Source organism: Melitaea cinxia, chromosome 3 (assembly GCF_905220565.1).
Source record: "Melitaea cinxia chromosome 3, ilMelCinx1.1, whole genome shotgun sequence".
Lineage (NCBI taxonomy): Eukaryota > Metazoa > Arthropoda > Insecta > Lepidoptera > Nymphalidae > Melitaea > Melitaea cinxia.
Window position 1 is genome coordinate 9,060,676 of NC_059396.1, and position 19,550 is coordinate 9,080,225.

The following is a 19,550-nucleotide window of genomic DNA, read 5'->3' on the forward strand; positions in this document are numbered from 1 at the left end:
TAACCGCATAGAGAAATGAATTTGTAGATTGTTTTTTATAAAAGTATTCGAAAGACGAGTCTATTAAAGTAGCTCTTCTATTTGAACAAAGTCAAATTAAAAAATTGGCTAGGAATATTTTAGCACGTGAAACGCGATCTCTTATACCTACAGAATCCTTCATTTGAAGGAACACAGTTAAGAGTCGAGCATCTTATTTATCCCTGTAACAAATAATTGGAGAAAAGTTTTAAATAATTTGTACATTTAAAAAAGTACAGAAATGGAAAAGTTCATAATTTTTGACATACTTCCAGATTTTTGAATTGTAAAATGAAAAAACTTTGTAGTATCAGGGCGGCGACGAGAAATGTGCTCAGGAGGGCGAGGCAGGCGAGGCAGGGGACGCAGCCGACGCGCTTTCCGACCTCAAAGACGACGATGAGGATTCTGTGAGTGCATTCGTACTACCCCCGGCCGCCCGGCCCCTTCCGGCTGCAGCCAAATATAGGCCACTAGGCCACTAGGTCCGCGGTCCGCATTAGTTTACATTTCTACTTATCCGTTCATAACCATTTCATTTCAATTTAAAAAAATCATGCATCTCAGTTATTGAGCTTGTTAGAAACATTCGAGCACTCGATTGAGCTATCGACCACGAGCGTTCATAACAATTTGTTGCATTTCGATTACATAGATACGCTTCGTACATTTTCCTTAGGTACTATCACCGCAAGACGAGAGCAAGGACAATGAGGAAGAGAAAATTCTCTCTATGTTAGAAGAAGAGCTCGTCAACAGAGACGACGACAAGTGAGTCTTTGATTATATTACTTATCTAAAATCAGTTAATATTTAAAAATAATTGTGTGCAATTCATGCACGGCAGAAGTGAAACTTCTGAAATGCCGGAGGAAAGTAGGCAGTTGCAATTTGTTCTATTAACGATGATCACAAACTTGTGCAAGAGATCGTAAGCGCCATGCAAAACGCTTCGCTTACGCATTTTGAGCAGTAATGTATTCTGTCTTATTTACTCCTATAGGATTACGTTTTTCCTTTCTTTATTGTGATGTATTTTTCGGTTCATCGACTTTCAAATCAACTATTCTAAAGAAGTTTCACTTCAAACAAAACCCTTTTTTACTTCATTATGAGCATGTTTCTTAAGTTTCAAAACATGGCTTCTTTCATCCGCTTTCGCCGCTGCATCTATCAACGGATCCATAAATCACGAAACTGAGAGGTACCTTATGTCTAAATTAAAGGACTACAACTGTATTGGTGACCTTTGTCATATACCACTACTTAGTATGAAAAATATAACAGAATTAATGGTAGCTTTCAATATAGTTTTTTTTTTTAAATTAAAATTAAGATTCACAGGCTCTAAAACGCCCATGCCATTTGTTTAATATCATGCATTACGCTCATCCTACAGTTAGGTTATACATCCGATTTTATAACTTAAGACAGATCGACAGTCCCGTGACAGCTAGAATGTGATCCGACGGAATTTTCTATTAAAGTTTAATCTTATTTTTTTTAATCTTAATCAATAGGGAGCTAGCGGACGCGACGACCATGTGTCTGACGTTCAAAGCGAGCGGCGCGGAGGCGGTGTACGCGCGCAGAAGCGACCCGTGCCCGCTGACGGCGGTGGCGCCACCGCTACTGCTGTTGCCAACAGTGGTGGCGCTGGCCAGCTTCGCCGTGCCCTCGACCTGGTCTCTCCACGCTGTGTACCTCGCCCTCGTACTCGAAACCGGCCTCATTAACGTTGTCTACTACGCCTTTTACAGATACGCACAGTATAAGGTGACGCAACGTATTAACAATATGATATTTATTTACTAACAATATTACATTTACATTTATCGATGCCTATGAAAAAACGTTAGAATTGTTTTGTTGAGAGTACGACAATTTAATTATTGTTTTTAGAAGCAATTGAAAAATATCAAACGTATTCGTAACATATTAATATGCTAAAAAAGGATGTTATTATTTGTATATTTCATCACTACTACTGTTACCGAAATATTTGAAAAAACTTTTACGTGGAACTGATTTATTCAAATGTTTTCTTTCAGAAAAAAACAATATCACCATATTGGAAATTAACTTGCGGCATATTTAACATAGCAATGTTCGTTGCTGCAAATATTGCCCCTTTGGTAAGTACACAAATTTAAATACTTTTTATTTGAGTTACAAGTTCAGATAACAATTTAGCACCACTTAAATATTTTATAAATTTAATCAAAAGTTCACGTTAACTAGTTTAAGCTAGAATCACGAAAAAGTAATTTGGGATGAAAAGGAATCTAAAAAATCGATTTACATTCGATGGCTCCAGTTAGGTTGTTATTCGGTGTCGATGGCACGGAAACACATACAATACAAACACAGATGATCATGCTTATAAGTTGAATTTGCTATGTGATAGGTAGTGTTATTAGCCCTACAGCTAGTTGCTGTATTACAACTGTGAATAATAGCTCATTATATGGAAGGACATGCGTAAGGATTAAAATAATAAAATAACTCATTTTTTATATTATGATATAAATATGTGAAAGCACCTGTAACTATTATTCATATTATCTCTTATTCAGAGTTTAAAAAGTTTAATCTTAAAGTTAACCTGAAATCAACACACTTGCGGAAAATCTCGCTCTAATAGTGCGTTGGTGACCGCAGTTCTGGCTTTGTCGCATCGAAGACGCTGCTGCCCGTCTTCGGCCTGTGTATTTCAAAGCCAGCAGTTGGATAGTTATCCCGCCACTGGTCGGCTTTTTAAGTTCCAAGGTGGTAGTGGAACTGTGCTATCCCTTAGTCGCCTCTTACGACACCCACGGGAAGAGGGGAGGATTGCTATATTCTTTAGTACCATAGCCACACGGTACCCAACCCGCCTGCTCAGCGTAGTGACTATGGGCAAAACACATGAGTTCACGTTATTTTTGGCGTAAACTTGTGGAGGCCTATGTCCAGCAGTGGACTGTATAGGCTGTAATCATGATGATGATGATGAATGGTACGTGTAGTAAATGAGCACCGACGGTCGCGGGTAAAATCCCTGTCGGGTTAAATATTTGCCAACCACTGCCGTCCGTCAACCTTTTTTAAATATGGAAAAAGACGCCAATAGTAGGATCGTGTTAGAGGTTGAATCAAACAATCAATCATCCTAAAATTTATTTATGACATTAATCATCTATTGAATCAAATTTAAAAATGCAATGACTGTTTGTTATAGGAGTGTCTAAATTTCCTAAGGAATATTTGACGTTAATAAGCCTATATTTTTTATTACACTCAAAAGATGTATTATTTGCTGTAACAACAGGTAATTTGCGGCAGTTTTGAGACGTTATTAGAAGAGGATTTACGAGACGATGTACCCTCTCACAGCGGAGCTCGACGTTGTATACATCCATCTTACTACTATCACGTAAGTTTTATGACTGTTTGAAGTTTCTGCAGATGTATGCCTCACCGTTAGGAAACTAAAACATACAGTAGTGTAAATAAGTCTATTCGTTCCATAACTCCAGTTTTCTAAATATAACTTTTGTATATGCTTTCAACGAAGATAATTTATATTACGATGAGCTGTTGAACTGTTTAAACGATGCATCATCTATCACCAATCGTTTTACGAAACGAAAATAAGAAAACGAGAAGATTTAGTATAGTACCTAGTTCTTGATACCGTGTGTGGCACTCGGCAGGTACCTATACAAGTTCGAGGGTTTGTAACTAGCGCAGTGAAGTATTGTAAGATTCAGCGACTCGGCTCAATAAAGTTTGCCCCCCATAAATTAAGAGAAAAAGGCAAAAGCAGTGTAGGTCATATTTTGGAAAAAAATTACATAAATAAATAGTCGGTTTTATTATCGATTGATTTTAAAATTTTTGTTTCATTTGAGTCTTTTTTTTTAGGCTGCCTATTCCATAAAATAATTGAGAAAAGAAAAATATTCAGAATATATTTCGATTCTTGTACAAATCAAACGGAGTACGTATGCTCGGCTTGCGCCGCCCTTCTCAGAATGTCGCCCCGGGCCAGAGACCTTTTGGCCCTAGGGTAAACATGCTCTTGAGCTACCGTAGAGCGCGTTGCAGATAGGCGCGGGCGCGCTGTGCGGCGCGCTGTGGGTGTCCCCGCTGGGCGGAGGCGCGCGCGCGGCGCTGCTGCTGGCGCTGGCGGCGGCGCACGCGCTGCCCGCCGCGCTGCACCCCGCGCTGCTCGCCTCGCGCCCCACACTCGACCGCGACCCCTTCCGCCTGCCCTACAACGCCACCTCCGACTACGACGAGGCGCTCTACGACGTCCTGTGAGACGTTACTTTCATCTAGTCTAAGATCTACGGTTTTAAAGACACAGCTATTAAATGTTGCGCAAACGTGTTTGAAACCATCGATGCTATATATAAATTAATAAATAAACGTAGAACACGTTTCTGTTACATTTTCTGTAAGCGATATAGGTACGAAATAAAGTCTTATATATCATTTTAGAAGATATTTTCGTGTAAAAACTGTCGTTGTCAGTCATTGAATTATAAAATATAATCGTTATCCGTTAATAATACTTACTAATACTAAGTCACGTTATTTTACCGCACTTTAGCTCTCAGATCCACACCGGGAGACACATCGTGATGCTGTTCATCGTGGCGGTGGCGCTACTCGTGTATAACAGATACGTAAGTAGCTAGTGGCGTATTTTAAGATTCAGCGTCCCGGTCCATTTTAATTGCGGCCCCATAAATTAAGGGGAAAAGATAAAATCTGCGTATTTCGACACCTCCGGCGCATAAGGTCATATACAGCATATGGCAAGTTTACAGTATGGACATTTCAAATTTACTTTTCTCACTTCTGGAAAACAAGAAGGAAATTTAAATTTAAATCAAGCTTATAATTAGTGGTGCCTTAAGTCATCTTTAAACAAACACCATTGATAGGAAATGAATTGTAATTTAATGAAAAAATACGGAAATTACATACTTATGACTTTATGCGTAGGGATGCAAGTGTTATATTATTATGTTAAGACGAGTTACGGCGATATGCGTGGTAAGAAATTTACGTACTGTCAAGTTGCAAATTGTTACGACGTAATTCTTGGTAGACGAACAATCCAGCTTTGATCACCATAAACGACAGATGAACAAATTAGTCATACTTATAAAAAAGAAAAGGTTAATAGCAATAAAAACATATTTTTTTCAAATCAACTTTATTATAATTTAGTTTGCAATTACCAGCTTAAAGATAGAGAAAAACAATTTTAGTCCTACATCATAATTTGAGGTAGACAAACATTATTTAAACTTTGAATAACATACTCGTCACAACGTAAGGTGTTAGATAACTTGCCACTTCACATGCACCATGCTTCCCATTAATCAAATCGAAAACTGTAAAATTAATGACCGATAGTTTTCTTTTATCTATCTATATCTATATACATTATATAAAAGCGAAAGGTCACTCATCACGAAATCTCCGAAACTGTAACACCTACAAACTTGAAATTTGGCAGGTAGGCTCCTTATAAAACCTAGGCATTCGCTAAGAACGGATTTTACGAAACTCGACACCTAAGGGGGTAAAACAGGAGTCGGAAGTTTGTATGAAAGACTTATGTTATTGAAGTAAGACTTGAAATTTAAAATATATGCTCTATAGATGGTGAGGAGGTGTCCAAATAATGCGTCGTATCCATATATATAAAAGAGAAAGGTCACTAACTCACTCATCACGAGAACTCAAAAACCGCTGGAAGGTCTATCCAGGTTGGACAAAGATAAAATTTGGCAGGGAGGTAGACTATAGTTAGCAGACGTCCGCTAAGAACGGATTTTACGATATTCCACCGCTAAGGGGGTTTAATTGGGGTTGATAGTTTGTATGAAATATATACAGCCTGAAAATAAAACTATGAATGTGGTGTATAGAGAGGTTTTATAAAAATAACTATTAAATTATACTAAATTGTGCCTTTTAAAAAGTTACTTAGTTTGATAAGCATTTCAAGTGACTAAAATAAAATGAAAGTTTGCGTTAAACATCTTAATAGTAATGCATATCTTCATAACCACGCGGACGTAATCGCGGGCAACAGTTAGTGTATTATAAAACAAAGTCCCCAAAAGTGTATGTGATCTAATTGCTCAAATCTACTGAACGAATTTTCATGCGGTTTCACCAATGGAGAGAGGGCTTCATGAGGAAAGCTTACGGAACGGCTAAGCCGATTATGATGAGAGTTTTACTGGAAGTTTGCCGGGAAAACTTTGTGTCACACTGATTTCTACGCGGGCGAAGCCGCGGGCACAGCTAGTACATATATAAAAGCGAAAGGTCTCTCATCACGAAATCTCCGAAACTACAACACCTACCAACTTGAAATTTGGCAGGTAGGCTCCTTATAGGATGTAGATATCCGCTAAGAACGGATTTTACGAAACTCGACCCCTAAGCGGGTAAAACGGGGGTTGAAATTTTGTATGAAAGTCCTATGTTTTAGAAGTAAGAGACTTGAAATTTAAAATGTATGCCTTATAGATGGTAAGAAGGTCTCCAAATAATGTATCTTTAGAAATCAACTCCCTTTTGGGGTTAAAACGGGGGATGGTAGGTTGACTCATCACGAAATCTCCGAAACTATAACACCTAAAAACTTGAAATTTGGCAGATAGGCTCCATAGAGGTCGTAGACATCCGCTTAGAACGGATTTTATGAAATTTGACCCCTCAGGGGATAAAACGGGGGTTGAAATTTAAAATGTATGCTCTATAGATGATGAGGAAGTGTTCAAATAATACATCGTAATCTATATATATATATATATATATATATATATATATAAGAGAAAGGTCACTGACTCACTCATTACGAGAACTCAAAAACCGCTGGATGGTCCATCCATCTAAGATGGACAAAGATGAAATTTGGCAGGGAGTTAGATTATTGTTAGTAAACGTCCGCTATGAACGGATTTTGCTATATTCCACTGCTAAGGGGGTTTAATTGGGGTTGATAGTTTGTATGAAACATATACAGCAGCTATAAGTTTGCCTGATAGGTTATTTATACTGCAGCCTGAAAATAAAACTAAAAATGTGGTGTATAGAGAGGTTTTATAAAAATAACTATTAAATTATACTAAATAAATACTCATCAATGCACAGAGGGCTTCAAGAGGAAGGTTTACGGAAAGGCTAAGCCGATTTTATTGAGAGTTTTACTGGAATTTTGCAGGGAAAACTTTGTGACAAACTGATTTCAACGCGGGCGAAGCCGCGGGCACAGCTAGTAATAAAATTACATTTCCATGAGGACAATTCAGAATTTTTTGAAAATCGAAGCATGCTGTAATTAGTTTTCCTTTACTTTCTATAGCTAATTTTTTTGTCTTTATCCTTTAAATTTCTTGCTAATTCTTTTGATATTATATGTTGTTTTTGTTTATTTTTTGCTTCTTCTGTTATATTATTTTTATTTGTGTCGTAAACATGGCATTTGTTACAAATATCCGTCTTCGGTTTGTAGAATGAAATATTTAAATTTTGATTTATAATATCCCTCTATTGCCGAAATGTTTTAGCTTTTCTTGTTATAATTTCATCAGTACACCACTCATTATATAAAGAAAACATCTTTGTAAACGTGAGTTCGCTATCTAAGTAAAGTTTCGTAGACTTTTTGAGCACATGATAACACCTCTCGAACCGCCACGATGGTCTGGGGAAATAGATCCACCACCTGAACACTACTTCCACACGACCGTATTAACTGTTCGCTCTCCTATAGAAAGACTATTAAGGAACATCGTTTTACACACCATAACAATATTAGGATTATCTGAATTAGGCTCTGTTAGTGGTAAGGAATATTTCAAAGTTTTCTTACGTCTAGATTCAGCCTTTGTACTGGTATGAGCATTACACACTTCAATATACTTAGCTATGTAATCCCACTGTTTAGTATGGTCACCAAGCTTCTTTTAAAACGCATAAAAAATATTCTCACATTGCTGAGAATTCAACTTCTGATGACATTTAAGGCGATATGTTGAAGTACACGGAAGTTTAATCACCTTACCATCTCTAAAGACACCGTCTTTTTTGCTTATGTAGGCTTTACCTAAATTCCTAAGACATTTTCGTTTTATATCTTTCTACTCATCTCGTCGCTTGAGCCGTTTCCGACTAGAAGACTGTGTTGCCTCAACAGACGAACAAGGCGAAGAAATAAAACTAGAGGCGTCACTATGCAGAGGTGTATCAGCTCTGCTATTGGTGTTTGATAAGCAGATATTCGAATCTGGCACCAGGCTGTGATCAGATGGAGAAGCACAAGTGACCTCTTCGACTCCAAATGGTTCGCTTAGGGGTGAAGGAATAGGTGTTTTATCAATTTGAGATTGATTGCTATCTACTACGTACAGTACCTCGGATTCCAAAGACGCATTAATTGTTTCACCATATCCTTCGATAGGCACAAAAGTCTTCATGTCTTGATTTGAGCTAGTATCATATAAATTATTTAATGCTAGTCGTACTTCTTGGGAACTATTTCTGACATCATCGACCTCGACCATTGACTCGTACAAATTCCAATTCGGTTTCCAGTTGAACAGGTGATTCTAAAAAACACACAATTATATTTCATCAACCACCACAACTTATTATGATACAAAATGTTAAATTTATTTATGATTTTAGCAAATAAAATATGTCATAAAGTCTTATTTAATATTGAGTTCGAAGCATAACGTTGTATGATCAACATACGTCTATAAGAACAAAGATTTTGTTATTTAATAACGACGCATATTGTCGTAAGTAGTAGTTTTGACACTTAACTTTAAAAAAATAACATATAACGTCGTAACTATAATATTACGACGTTATGTGTGGGACTCGATTAAAATTATAAATTTCGAAAAAAAAAACACTTAAATATAATAATAATAAATCTAATCTAATAAGTTTGTATAGCGATATAATTAATAACCAATTTGACTGGATTCATTAGAAGTTTTTTTTTTCATGTTCATTAAGTGCTAATTTTAAAATTCTTGATGATCGTAATTGGTTCATTTTGATTATCTAATACTATTAAACGAGCAATTCTTGTATATATATATAATCTGAATCTCGGAAACGGCTCCAACGATTTTTATAAAATTTAGTATATAGGAGGTTTCAGGGGAGATAAATCCATCTAGCTAGGATTCATTTTTAGAAAATGTCGTTTTATCCCTGTTTTTAGGGAGTGAAATATATTGTTAGAATACGAAGGTATATTTGCAACGGTCAATAAAGTTGTAATAGCTCGGTGAAAAATCGGCCGGTCGGGATAAACTGAAAAGATCATGGTTCAAATCCCCATATCCCTGATCGAGTATTTTTTCCTTTTTTTTCTAATTGCACTCGTTATTTTTTATTTAAATAGGCAGTTCTTATTTTTTATTATTATGTCGGTAAAATCGAAAAATATAATTCATATTTTATCATTATTATTTTTGATTTATTTTTTATATTTATTTATATTTTTTATTATTGTCGTTAAAAAAATATTCATGTTTTATAAATATGTAATTCGTATTTAAATATGATTTCCAAAAAAACACGATTTGTTGGAGCGCCTATCAGTTTTTGAGAAGCAACTACTCTCAGTTTTGTAATTGTGTGATTTGTATCAATTTTTAATTTATCGTCATTTTTTATTTTTATTTTATACATTGCCTTTGTTACACATCGTGCGTTAATTCATTATTAATAATTGTGTTTGCAGGTAAACGAAAAAAAAACCGACTTCAATTACGAGTATATCGACAAGTAATACAACGTAGGTATACGAAAAAATAGTCAAGAAATACGCATTATCAAAGATTACTTTAAAAGTTGTAATCAGATCTCGATGAAATGTGACCACATGATAAACATCGGCTTTCGATTAAGTTAAAAATCATCAAAATCGGTACACCCAGTAAAAAGTAATGCGGATTTTTGAGAGTTTCCCTCGATTTCTCTGGGATCCCATCATCAGATCCTGATTTCCTTATCATGGTACCAAACTAGGGATATCTCCTTTCCAACAAAAAATATTTTTTTTGAATACCATATCAAAAATTGACCGTTCCAGCGGGGATCGAACCTGCGTCTCCTCGCAAAATGTTTAGAATTCCTAATGTGTGGGTAACACAAAAATAAAATCGTACATATTAAAAAAATAATTATCAAAATCGGTTTATAATAAAAACGGGTCTGGAATTAAATCGTTCTGGAATTAATCGGTATTAAATCGGTTTATACGGTCGAATTGAGTAACCTCCTCCTTTTTTGAAGTCGGTTAAAAAATACTTCATCCAAACCGGCACCGAATCATTTTAACTCTCTCTTCTACTAACCCTTCACGATTTACTAAAAATACCGAGCTGAGCTTGGTCACCCAGCTAAATAATATATAATAATAATATATGATACTAATATATAATACAATCAACATATCACAACACACTTGATAATATCATAACGTTAAACACTTAAAATTTCTAGTGTAATGCGCGGTAACTTTCAAAATATACGACCATAAGTGTTTCTAAAACTCGTTAATTAAAAGTAATATTAAGATTCTGATTTCAGGAATAAAACTCATATACGTTATTACGATAATGTAAAATATGGGGTTTCAATAAAAAAAGCGTTAAGACCTTATGCGCCGGAGGTGTCGATTTATTAGGGATGTGTTAGTAAATAATCGATTATTTTTGGTGAAATTTTTTGGCTGACCTTTTTTTAAGCCGCCATATTCCATAAATAATCAAGTCCCGGGAAATATCTGGAATATATACAGTATTTAAGCTTGTTACGTCTGGTAGGTAGTATAAGATTAAGATTTGTCTGAGTTAGTAGTATGAGAACAAGCAAATTGGTAGCGGGGCGAAACAAAGAACTGAGAGGCGTGAAGTAAGACGTGAGGGATAATAAGTGTTCTTAAAAATAAAGTTGCGGATTTATGAATGCTATTTATGCGGTACTTAAAAGTCAAAATGTGGTAAATGTGTGGTGCATTGTTGGTGAAGGGTTTTCGGAAATGCCCTTTTTTAAATAAGGAAGATATACTACCAGAGTCCACATTCATCCCCCACTCATGCTACAAGTCCCTGAGCATAGCATTTAGCCTGAGTACGGTTTTGGTAGAGTTCCACTTAACCAAGCTTGTCATACGCTGATCTATACAAATAAATAAAATTGGAGTGTCTGTTTGTAATATTTGTAATATACCAAAATAACACTTAATAAAAATTTTGTCTGTCTGTCTGTGTCTGTTTGTTCCCGGCTCCGGCTTAATCTCTAAAAGGGCTAGCCGATTTTGACGGTACTTTCGCTGGCAGATAGCTGATGTAGTAAGGAGTAACTTAGGTTACTTTTATTTTAGAAATTTCTTTATTTTATAACTCTGCGAACTGAAAAATATTTTTTTATAAAGTCCACGCGGACGAACTCGCGAGCACAGCTAGTTGAATATAAAAAAAAACTCTCCTGGCACCCCATTTAATAATTTTAAGTTAAACATAAGATTTAAGGCATGCAATAGTATAAGTTGATACCTTGTAGAATAAGACAGTAATATAAGATTGAGTGTAAGTGCAATAGTGTAAGTTGAAAATAAAGCATAAAAAGGAAACAATAATATTCTAATTATTGTATAAGACAACCCGTAACAGGTAGACCTTTTTTATTGATTAATTCTTCACATCACTAATCTGCTCTTGCCGCACCTCGTGCTCTGCTTGTGCTGCCCCTCACAGAATGCCGCCGAAGGCCACGGCCCTTTTGTCCTATATAGGTGGTCCTGGATAGGTGATCGGATCGTTGCGGAGTACGCGCAGGCTGGCTATTAATAGTGGCGGTCGTTGACAGAGTGAGTCGCTAGAGCGCGCGCGGCACTCGCGCGGTGAGCGCATGCGCGCGCAGGCGGAGCAGGCGGGCGACCTGCGGCGCCGCAACCAGGCGCTCGTGCACAACGTGCTGCCGCCGCACGTGGCGCGGCACTTCATGGGCGCGCGCCACCACCACGCCGACCTCTACAGCCAGAGCTACGCCGAGGTCGGCGTGCTCTTCGCCTCCATGCCAAACTTCACAGGTTTCATTAAACCCTGGCTGTGCCCCGCAGTTTCACCTGCGTCAATTTGAGAAAAAGCGCATACTAAAATATTATATTATATAAGCTTCTTCGGTAAATGTATTATCCAACACAAATATATTTGTTTAATTCGGACAAGTAGTTCCCGAGAGTAGCACGTTCAAACAAATAAATTCTTCAACTTTATAATATTAAAATATAGAAATCAACTATCGAATATTTTTTCATTTGCATTGTATCAATATCGTCTATCTTTTCTAATCTCGATATTTTCATGAATTTCAGAGTTCTACTCGGAGGAGACGGTGAACAATCAAGGTCTAGAATGTTTACGATTTCTCAACGAAGTTATATCGGACTTCGACCTCGTAAGTGTTCAAAGTGTGTGTTTGTGGATTTCGTTAATGAATGCTTTACAGACGTTGAGTCAATACGAGTGTAAATTATACTTAACGTAAGTTTTCATTTTCAGCTGTTAGAAGACGCAAAATTCAGCAAGGATATAATAAAAATTAAAACGATTAGTTCTACTTATATGGCTGCGTCAGGCCTAAATCCCACTCGACAGATGCAGGTGAGTTAATATACAAGGAATATTCAATTTTTTTATTGGCTAATTTAATTTTTTACGTCTTTAAAAATGATGAAATATAAACATCGTTGAAACAGCTATAAATATGATGAACTTCCATTCAAACATTCGACCCATATGCCGTTTAGTATAAAATTAAAATCCCTTCAAACTATCAAATTTATTTCATACTTACAGTTGTCCGCGGCTTCGCTCCCGTAGAAATTGATAATGTTCACATAGATAGCCTAGAGTCGTGTATAATCATTATGTTGCAACAGTTCATTACCTCTTTCTACCAAATTTATGGTTCACCTTTCGTGCGTTAGAACTGCCAGACTGCTCGCAAACCTGGCTGGCTTGAATCACGCTTCATGAAACTGTCGTGCGATAAACAGTCTGCCCTTAGGTTTTACAAGCCATTATTAGGTAATTTCGGTAATATGAACTGATCTCCTATTTTACCACACAGAATTTTAGTAAACGCTGGGACGCGTACTTTTTTTTATATGCAATCAAAAAACTAAAATTAAAATTTCTTTGTTCTAAAATTTCTACTTTTAAGAGAAGAAATCTTTTAAGACGTATTCAAGCGTATAAATTAAATCAAGATTAAAAAAGTTACATTTGATTACTTAGGTATTTATTTGTAAGTAATACCTGACCGGGTCTAAAAATAAAGGGTAAAAATACTATTTATAAGTTCAAAAACAGTCCAGAGATAAAGCTTTATGCAAAACTAAGACGCAATTTTGACGATTTTGATGTAAGTGATTTCTCTTCAATTTCAAAAAAACTCATCAAATGTCTATGAAAAGTTAAAATTAAAGTTAAATTTCATGTTCGTAATTTAAAAAAAAAATGACAAACGGACGGATTGTATGACAAATACAAACTTTCAACCCGTATTTGACGCCCTCAGATGTGTACTTTTTCAAATCTGTTCTTATTGGACATATAATACAACAAAATTGTAGTATTTGTAGCACGAAAAATGAAAGAAATTCATACAAACTTGTTCGAGTCCTTAGACCACCTTCACCCAGTTCGGCCACAAAATCCATCATTAGCAAACGTTTACTAAGCAGTAGATATCTCGCTGCCAAATTTCTTACTTGTGGCACAAAAATTAATATTATACAAACTTTGTCAATCCCTTAGACCACATTTCAAACTTGTAGCACAAAAACTGACGGACTTTCATACAAGAGTGAGAGTCTTAAGACAGCTTTATTCTGGCCCTATCAAAAAAAACAGCTCTTAGAGGAATTCTATTAACTATAAACTTAGACTCAGAACTCAGATGTCTGAGTCAAATGTCAGTTTGTAGCATAAAAACATAATGACTATAAATTCTTTCGGAACTATTACACCCTCCTAATGCGGCTCTGTCACTAAATTCGTTCTTAGTGGAATTCTAATAAGAAACAATAATCTCTCTGCCAAGTTTCAAGCTTGTAGAACAAAAAAAAGTATTTTATAAAAATTGTCAATAGCCCTTAGACTTCTTTAATACGTCCCTATCACAAAATCCATGCATTATTATGATTAGCTACCATTCTGTCAATTTCAATTTTATAGCTCAAAAAATTAAATTAAAAACTTGTTAAAGTGCTTAGACATCTTCAGTGTTGCCCTAGTTGCAAAATCTTTTTTTAGTTAAAGCTTGTTAAAAAACAGAAAAGTAAGAAATAAAGTATTATATAAAAATTGCCGAGAGTCCTTAGACTTCTTTAATGCGACTCTATAGCAAAATCCGTTCATGGTGGACGTCTACACACTATTTATCTTTGACAAATTTTAAGTTATACATAGCACAAATATGAAGGTCTTTTATAGAGCGTTTCGAGAGCCCTTAGACCTTCTTAATAGAGCCCTGTAGCAAAATCGCTTCTTGGAAGACGTTTAGTAGGTAATTATTAGCTATCTTCCAGCGAAATTTCTAGCTTGTAGCGTAAAAAAATAAGAACTTTTATACGAACTTGTAAGAGCCCTTAGACCCCTTTAATCAGGCTCTATCAAAAAATCCGTTCTTAGTGGAAACTAACTTATTACTAAATTTCATCTTTATACGTCCAGCGGTTTTTGAGATTTCATGGTGAGTCAATGACCTAACGATTATTTATATAGAAGATACATGCGAGTACATATGTAATTTAGACAAGACGTCGCTATGTTTTTTTGGAACATATCAAGAAAAGCATGTATTACACTACAATTTGCTTGTCTGCAAGTAATAAATATATTTTATGTAACAATTATACATACTGCTACAACATTTACAAAAACAGATATTACACATATTACTAAAATAGTTTCAAAAATATATTTATATTAAGCTTAGACAATTTTTTGTTAAGCAGTTATATTATTTTGTGCTAAAACGGTTCGCTTCTATCCTACTTAAGAGGCTCCCCCTTCTCAATGACCTTGAGCATTTAGACTTTGCCACACCCCACCCACCCGCACTTCACCTGATCAGTATTACGTAAAGGTTATTAAACTCGGCCATCTACCGGCTCTAGCTTGTACTACTTAGGACATGCGATTGATCCGTTTCCTAGACCAAGAGCTTGCGTACAAGTTGTGATCATCCATAATTATTATTTAATTTTCTTCTTGTCGAGTCGATCATTTAGGCTATAAAATTATATTAATTACTAGTTGTTACTTGTTGTTCAGTTCGCAGTTATAAAATAAATAAATTTCTAAAATAAAAGTAGCCTAAGTTACTCCTTACTATATCAGCTATCTGCCAGTGAAAGTTCCGTCAGAATCGGTCTAGCCGTTTCAGAGATTAGGCGGAACAAACAGACATACAGACAGACAAAAATTATCAAAATGCTATTTTTGTGTATGTATCGTGCATACATCCATATGAATTTAGTAAAAAGCGGTTATTTTAATATTAAAAGCAGCCGCTCCAATTTTATTTGTATAGATATACTAAATTTATATTTCATTCTATTATCGGCTCGGTGAAGATCGACTTTAGGTTCGGATCTTAGACCACAAGCTAAGCAGCTTTACATTTACACAGCTCAAAATTAATAATTTAAATTATTTTTTTATTTGAAGTAAATACAATTGCAAAATTCAACAGTAAGTCTGTCTACCTGTTACATTTTGATGCCTATCTTGGATTAAAAAAAGTAAATAGATTTGCGCGTAAGCAAGAGCAGCGTGCGATGACGAGCGACACAAGTTCCCCGTACAAAGGCCTCTGGCCGTCTGCCGCGGGCCGCCTGTCGCCCGGCAAATAACCAAAAATTATATTTTTATGATTTTCTAATAAAATACTGCACTTAATAAAAAACCCTTCTGTAGAAATATTAAGTACAGGATTCTTAATTAATAAAAAAAATATTCACTATTGTAAGTAGTAAAATTAGAAAGCCTATACGATTTTTGTACGCGAAAGGAGGTCCAGGTAAACAATTATTTCTCTTTATTTAGAGAATTTTATACAAATATCTTACAGTCACATTAATAAACTGAATCCGAGTTACAACATATATTTATTTGATATTTTTAACGTAACTTTAACGTATACTTTATAGCACATGAAAACGGCCGAATTTGTCTGGGATCCCCTTAATAATAATCGCTTCTTCTTTATTGAATAACAAAACATTTATCGACGGTATGGTTACAAAGACGATTGCAATAAACTTATGGGTGTAAGCGAGATAGTTAGGTTGTTTTTATATGCTCAGTTTAGCTAGCAGTATACAGGTTGTTATTGATAAATAATTAATATATTCATATATTCACTATTTATTAATCGAAATTATATTAATTTCAATTTATTGGTCATTCAATAATTAGAAAAAGATAGTAAATACAATATACATCATAAATACACATATATAAAATCTGTACATACACGTGTACATGTACACACATATCCATTTATTAAATTTGAGTCGTTAATGTCTATTTACTCATTTTTTTGTAGTTGTTAATAGAAATATTTTTTAAGTTTATTTTTGTAATTATCTCCTGTAATATCGAAAAGAACGTTGCGGAGTACTCGGTTTGTTAAAGTGGGTATCAAATATCTATTTGTGCGTTTACCGTATTACTTACGTACTCGTACTTTAATGTGTTGCGAGTTTTCTTTGTGTAATTTTTCTAGTCGTAATTTTATGGTTAATTTTAATTTGTAATTCCTTTTCGTGAAATTGTTTATTTTATGAGCCCCTACCTCTGATGGTGCTGTTCTACAATAATAATTGTGTTTGCTCGCAAACGAAAAAAAACCGACTTCAATTAGGTACATCGACGAGTGATACAACGTAGATCGACGAAAAAATAGTCAAGTAACTACGCGTTATCAAAGATTACTCAAAAAGTAGTTATCAAATCTCGATAAAATTTATATGTAACCACATGATAGACATCAGCTTTCGATTAAATTAAAAATTATCAAAATCGGTACACCCAGTAAAAAGTTATTGCGGATTTTCGAGAGTTTCCCTCGATTTCTCTGGGATCCCATCATCAGATCCTGGTTTCCTTATCATAGTACCAAACTAGGGATATCCCCTTTCCAACGAAAAAAGAATTATCAAAATTGGTACATTTAGTAGAAAGTTATGCAATATAATACAACGTAGGTCGACGAAAAAAGCGTCAAGTAAAAACGCATTATTAGATATAACTCGAAAAGTAGTTGTTAGATCTCAAATAAATTTAAATGGGACCAATTGACACACACCATCTTTCGATTAAAAAAAAAATTGTCGAAATCGGTTCACCCGGTCAAAAGTTCTGATGTAACATACATAAAAAAAAAATACAGTCGAATTGAGAACCTCCTCCTTTTTTGGAAGTCGGTTAAAAAAGGCGATAAGTCTCTCTTGAGTAACGACAGACCGATCTCACTTTGGAGCCACGTCTATAAGCTGTTTTCGAGGGTTGTTACGAATCATCTCGCCACAAAGCTCGACGAATTTGTAGATCATATCGCATTTGTCGAAACCTGGGCTGTCCTGGATTCTCTGCAGAGATTTTATCGGCGATATATCGAGGTTCTAAGGTGTACGACGTGGCGACGTGACCGTCCATATCAAAGACCAACGAATGAGACCCATTTTACTTCGTCGCGGGATAAGTCAGGGGGATGTGATATTGCCGAAACTGTTTACCATTGCGCTAGAAGATGTCCTTAAGACCTTGGATTTGGGGGGAGGCATCAACGTCAACTCTCATTCTCGTTTCGCCGACGATATCGTCATCTTTGCAGACGAGTAACGTTGGAGGAACTATGCCAAATGCTGGGCGGTCTAAATGAGCTCTCCCTACGAGTCGGTCTCGGTATAAATTTGAACAAAGAAAGTTTTCGCGTAACCAAGTGACGGGTACCGGTCAATGGTACCTTTCTCAAAGTTGTTCAGTATTATGGCTACCTAGGCCCAACTATTAAATTGCGTTTGTAGAAATAAAAAAAACGATTAATTATATTAATTAAAACTGTGTGGTTACGGCAGTAAAGAATATAGCCACCCCCTCTCTTCCCCTGGGTATCGTAAGAGGTTACTAAGACTACTACATCTTGGAACTTAAAAAGCCGACCGATGGCGGGATAACCATCCAACTGCTGGCTTTGAAATACACAGGCCAAAGTGGGGCAGCAGCGTCTTCGGTGCGACAAAGCTAGAGCTGCGGTCACCAACCCGCTTGCTCAGCGTGTTGACTATGGGCAAAACACATGAGTGACACAAATCAAAAATGGCGTGAACTTGTGGAGGCCTATGTCCAGCAGTGGACTGCGATAGGCTGAAACGAGGCCCTACCATCCAACTAGGCTGAAACAACTTCGATAAGGAACCCGATGAATACAGAACAATGCCGAGGAATGCTTGAAGACAAAAGTCTTCGAGCAATGCGTCCTACTTGTGTACCGAGACATGGACACTGGCAGGATGTTGAATGAAAATTGCGAAAAACCGGGATGTCTGTCGATAACCTGGGGAGCAGTTGATAGCAATAGAATAAACTGACGGACTGACTGAAATCCGATTGTCTCTTTCCAAAGGTCGATGTGCATTTATATGGCCGGGTACTGTTAAAAAATTTAGCTCTTAAATAAGGTAAATGTGCTTTAATAGAACAGTGACACTAAAGAACTTTTATAAAAGTCAAAAATCGTATAAAAAATTCCTATCAGTGTTTACTGACCACGTTTCGCCCCAATCCCGTCCCCGTTCTTACGCCGTCCTGTGCATGTTACGTATTTTTATAGTGACATTTATATATTATATTTGTAATATAAAAATTATGTAATATATTGTATATATACGTGGAAAATAAAAAAATAGCAATGTTACATAACTGTTGCGTAATAAACGCACTTATAATAAAAATATGCATTATGACTGTATTGTATGTATTATTATATATACTAGCTGAGCTGACGAACTTCGAACGGCAGTATTTTTTTTCTTAAATATAATATTCAACCTTTCAATTTGAATCAAACAGCACGCGATGTGCAAATCTGATTAAAATCGGTTAAGTAGTTTAGGAATCCATCGCGGACAACAACGTGACGCGTAATTTACATATATGAAGATTATTATTATAAATATCTATGTTATTTGCTTTATATCGTATGTTTACTTACACTATTTTGCCTGTAATATCTCACTGCTAAGCATAAGCCTCTTTTCTTATGTAGGAGAAGGATCAGAGCTTAATCCACCACGCTGCTCCATTGCGAGTTTGCGGTTTAGCGGATATGAGTAACGATCCCTACTATGAGTATTTATCAGGCGTACATGATAACAACCGCGACCGACGGCTTAAGGTGCTCTCCGAGGC

At 35.9% G+C, this 19,550-nt stretch overlaps 1 protein-coding gene across 1 annotated transcript in view; it reads left to right on the forward strand.

The window, feature by feature from the left end:
- The window catches only part of LOC123669765 (adenylate cyclase type 3), a 40,526-nt gene that overhangs the window by 11,416 nt on the left and 9,560 nt on the right, over positions 1-19,550 (forward strand). Inside the window, exons 8-17 of the mRNA XM_045603355.1 lie at positions 330-431; positions 701-792; positions 1,542-1,797; positions 2,073-2,156; positions 3,332-3,436; positions 4,111-4,322; positions 4,619-4,694; positions 11,932-12,154; positions 12,440-12,522; positions 12,627-12,728. Of these exons, the coding sequence (XP_045459311.1) occupies positions 330-431; positions 701-792; positions 1,542-1,797; positions 2,073-2,156; positions 3,332-3,436; positions 4,111-4,322; positions 4,619-4,694; positions 11,932-12,154; positions 12,440-12,522; positions 12,627-12,728 (1,335 nt within the window). The remainder of the gene's footprint in view (positions 1-329; positions 432-700; positions 793-1,541; positions 1,798-2,072; positions 2,157-3,331; positions 3,437-4,110; positions 4,323-4,618; positions 4,695-11,931; positions 12,155-12,439; positions 12,523-12,626; positions 12,729-19,550) is intronic.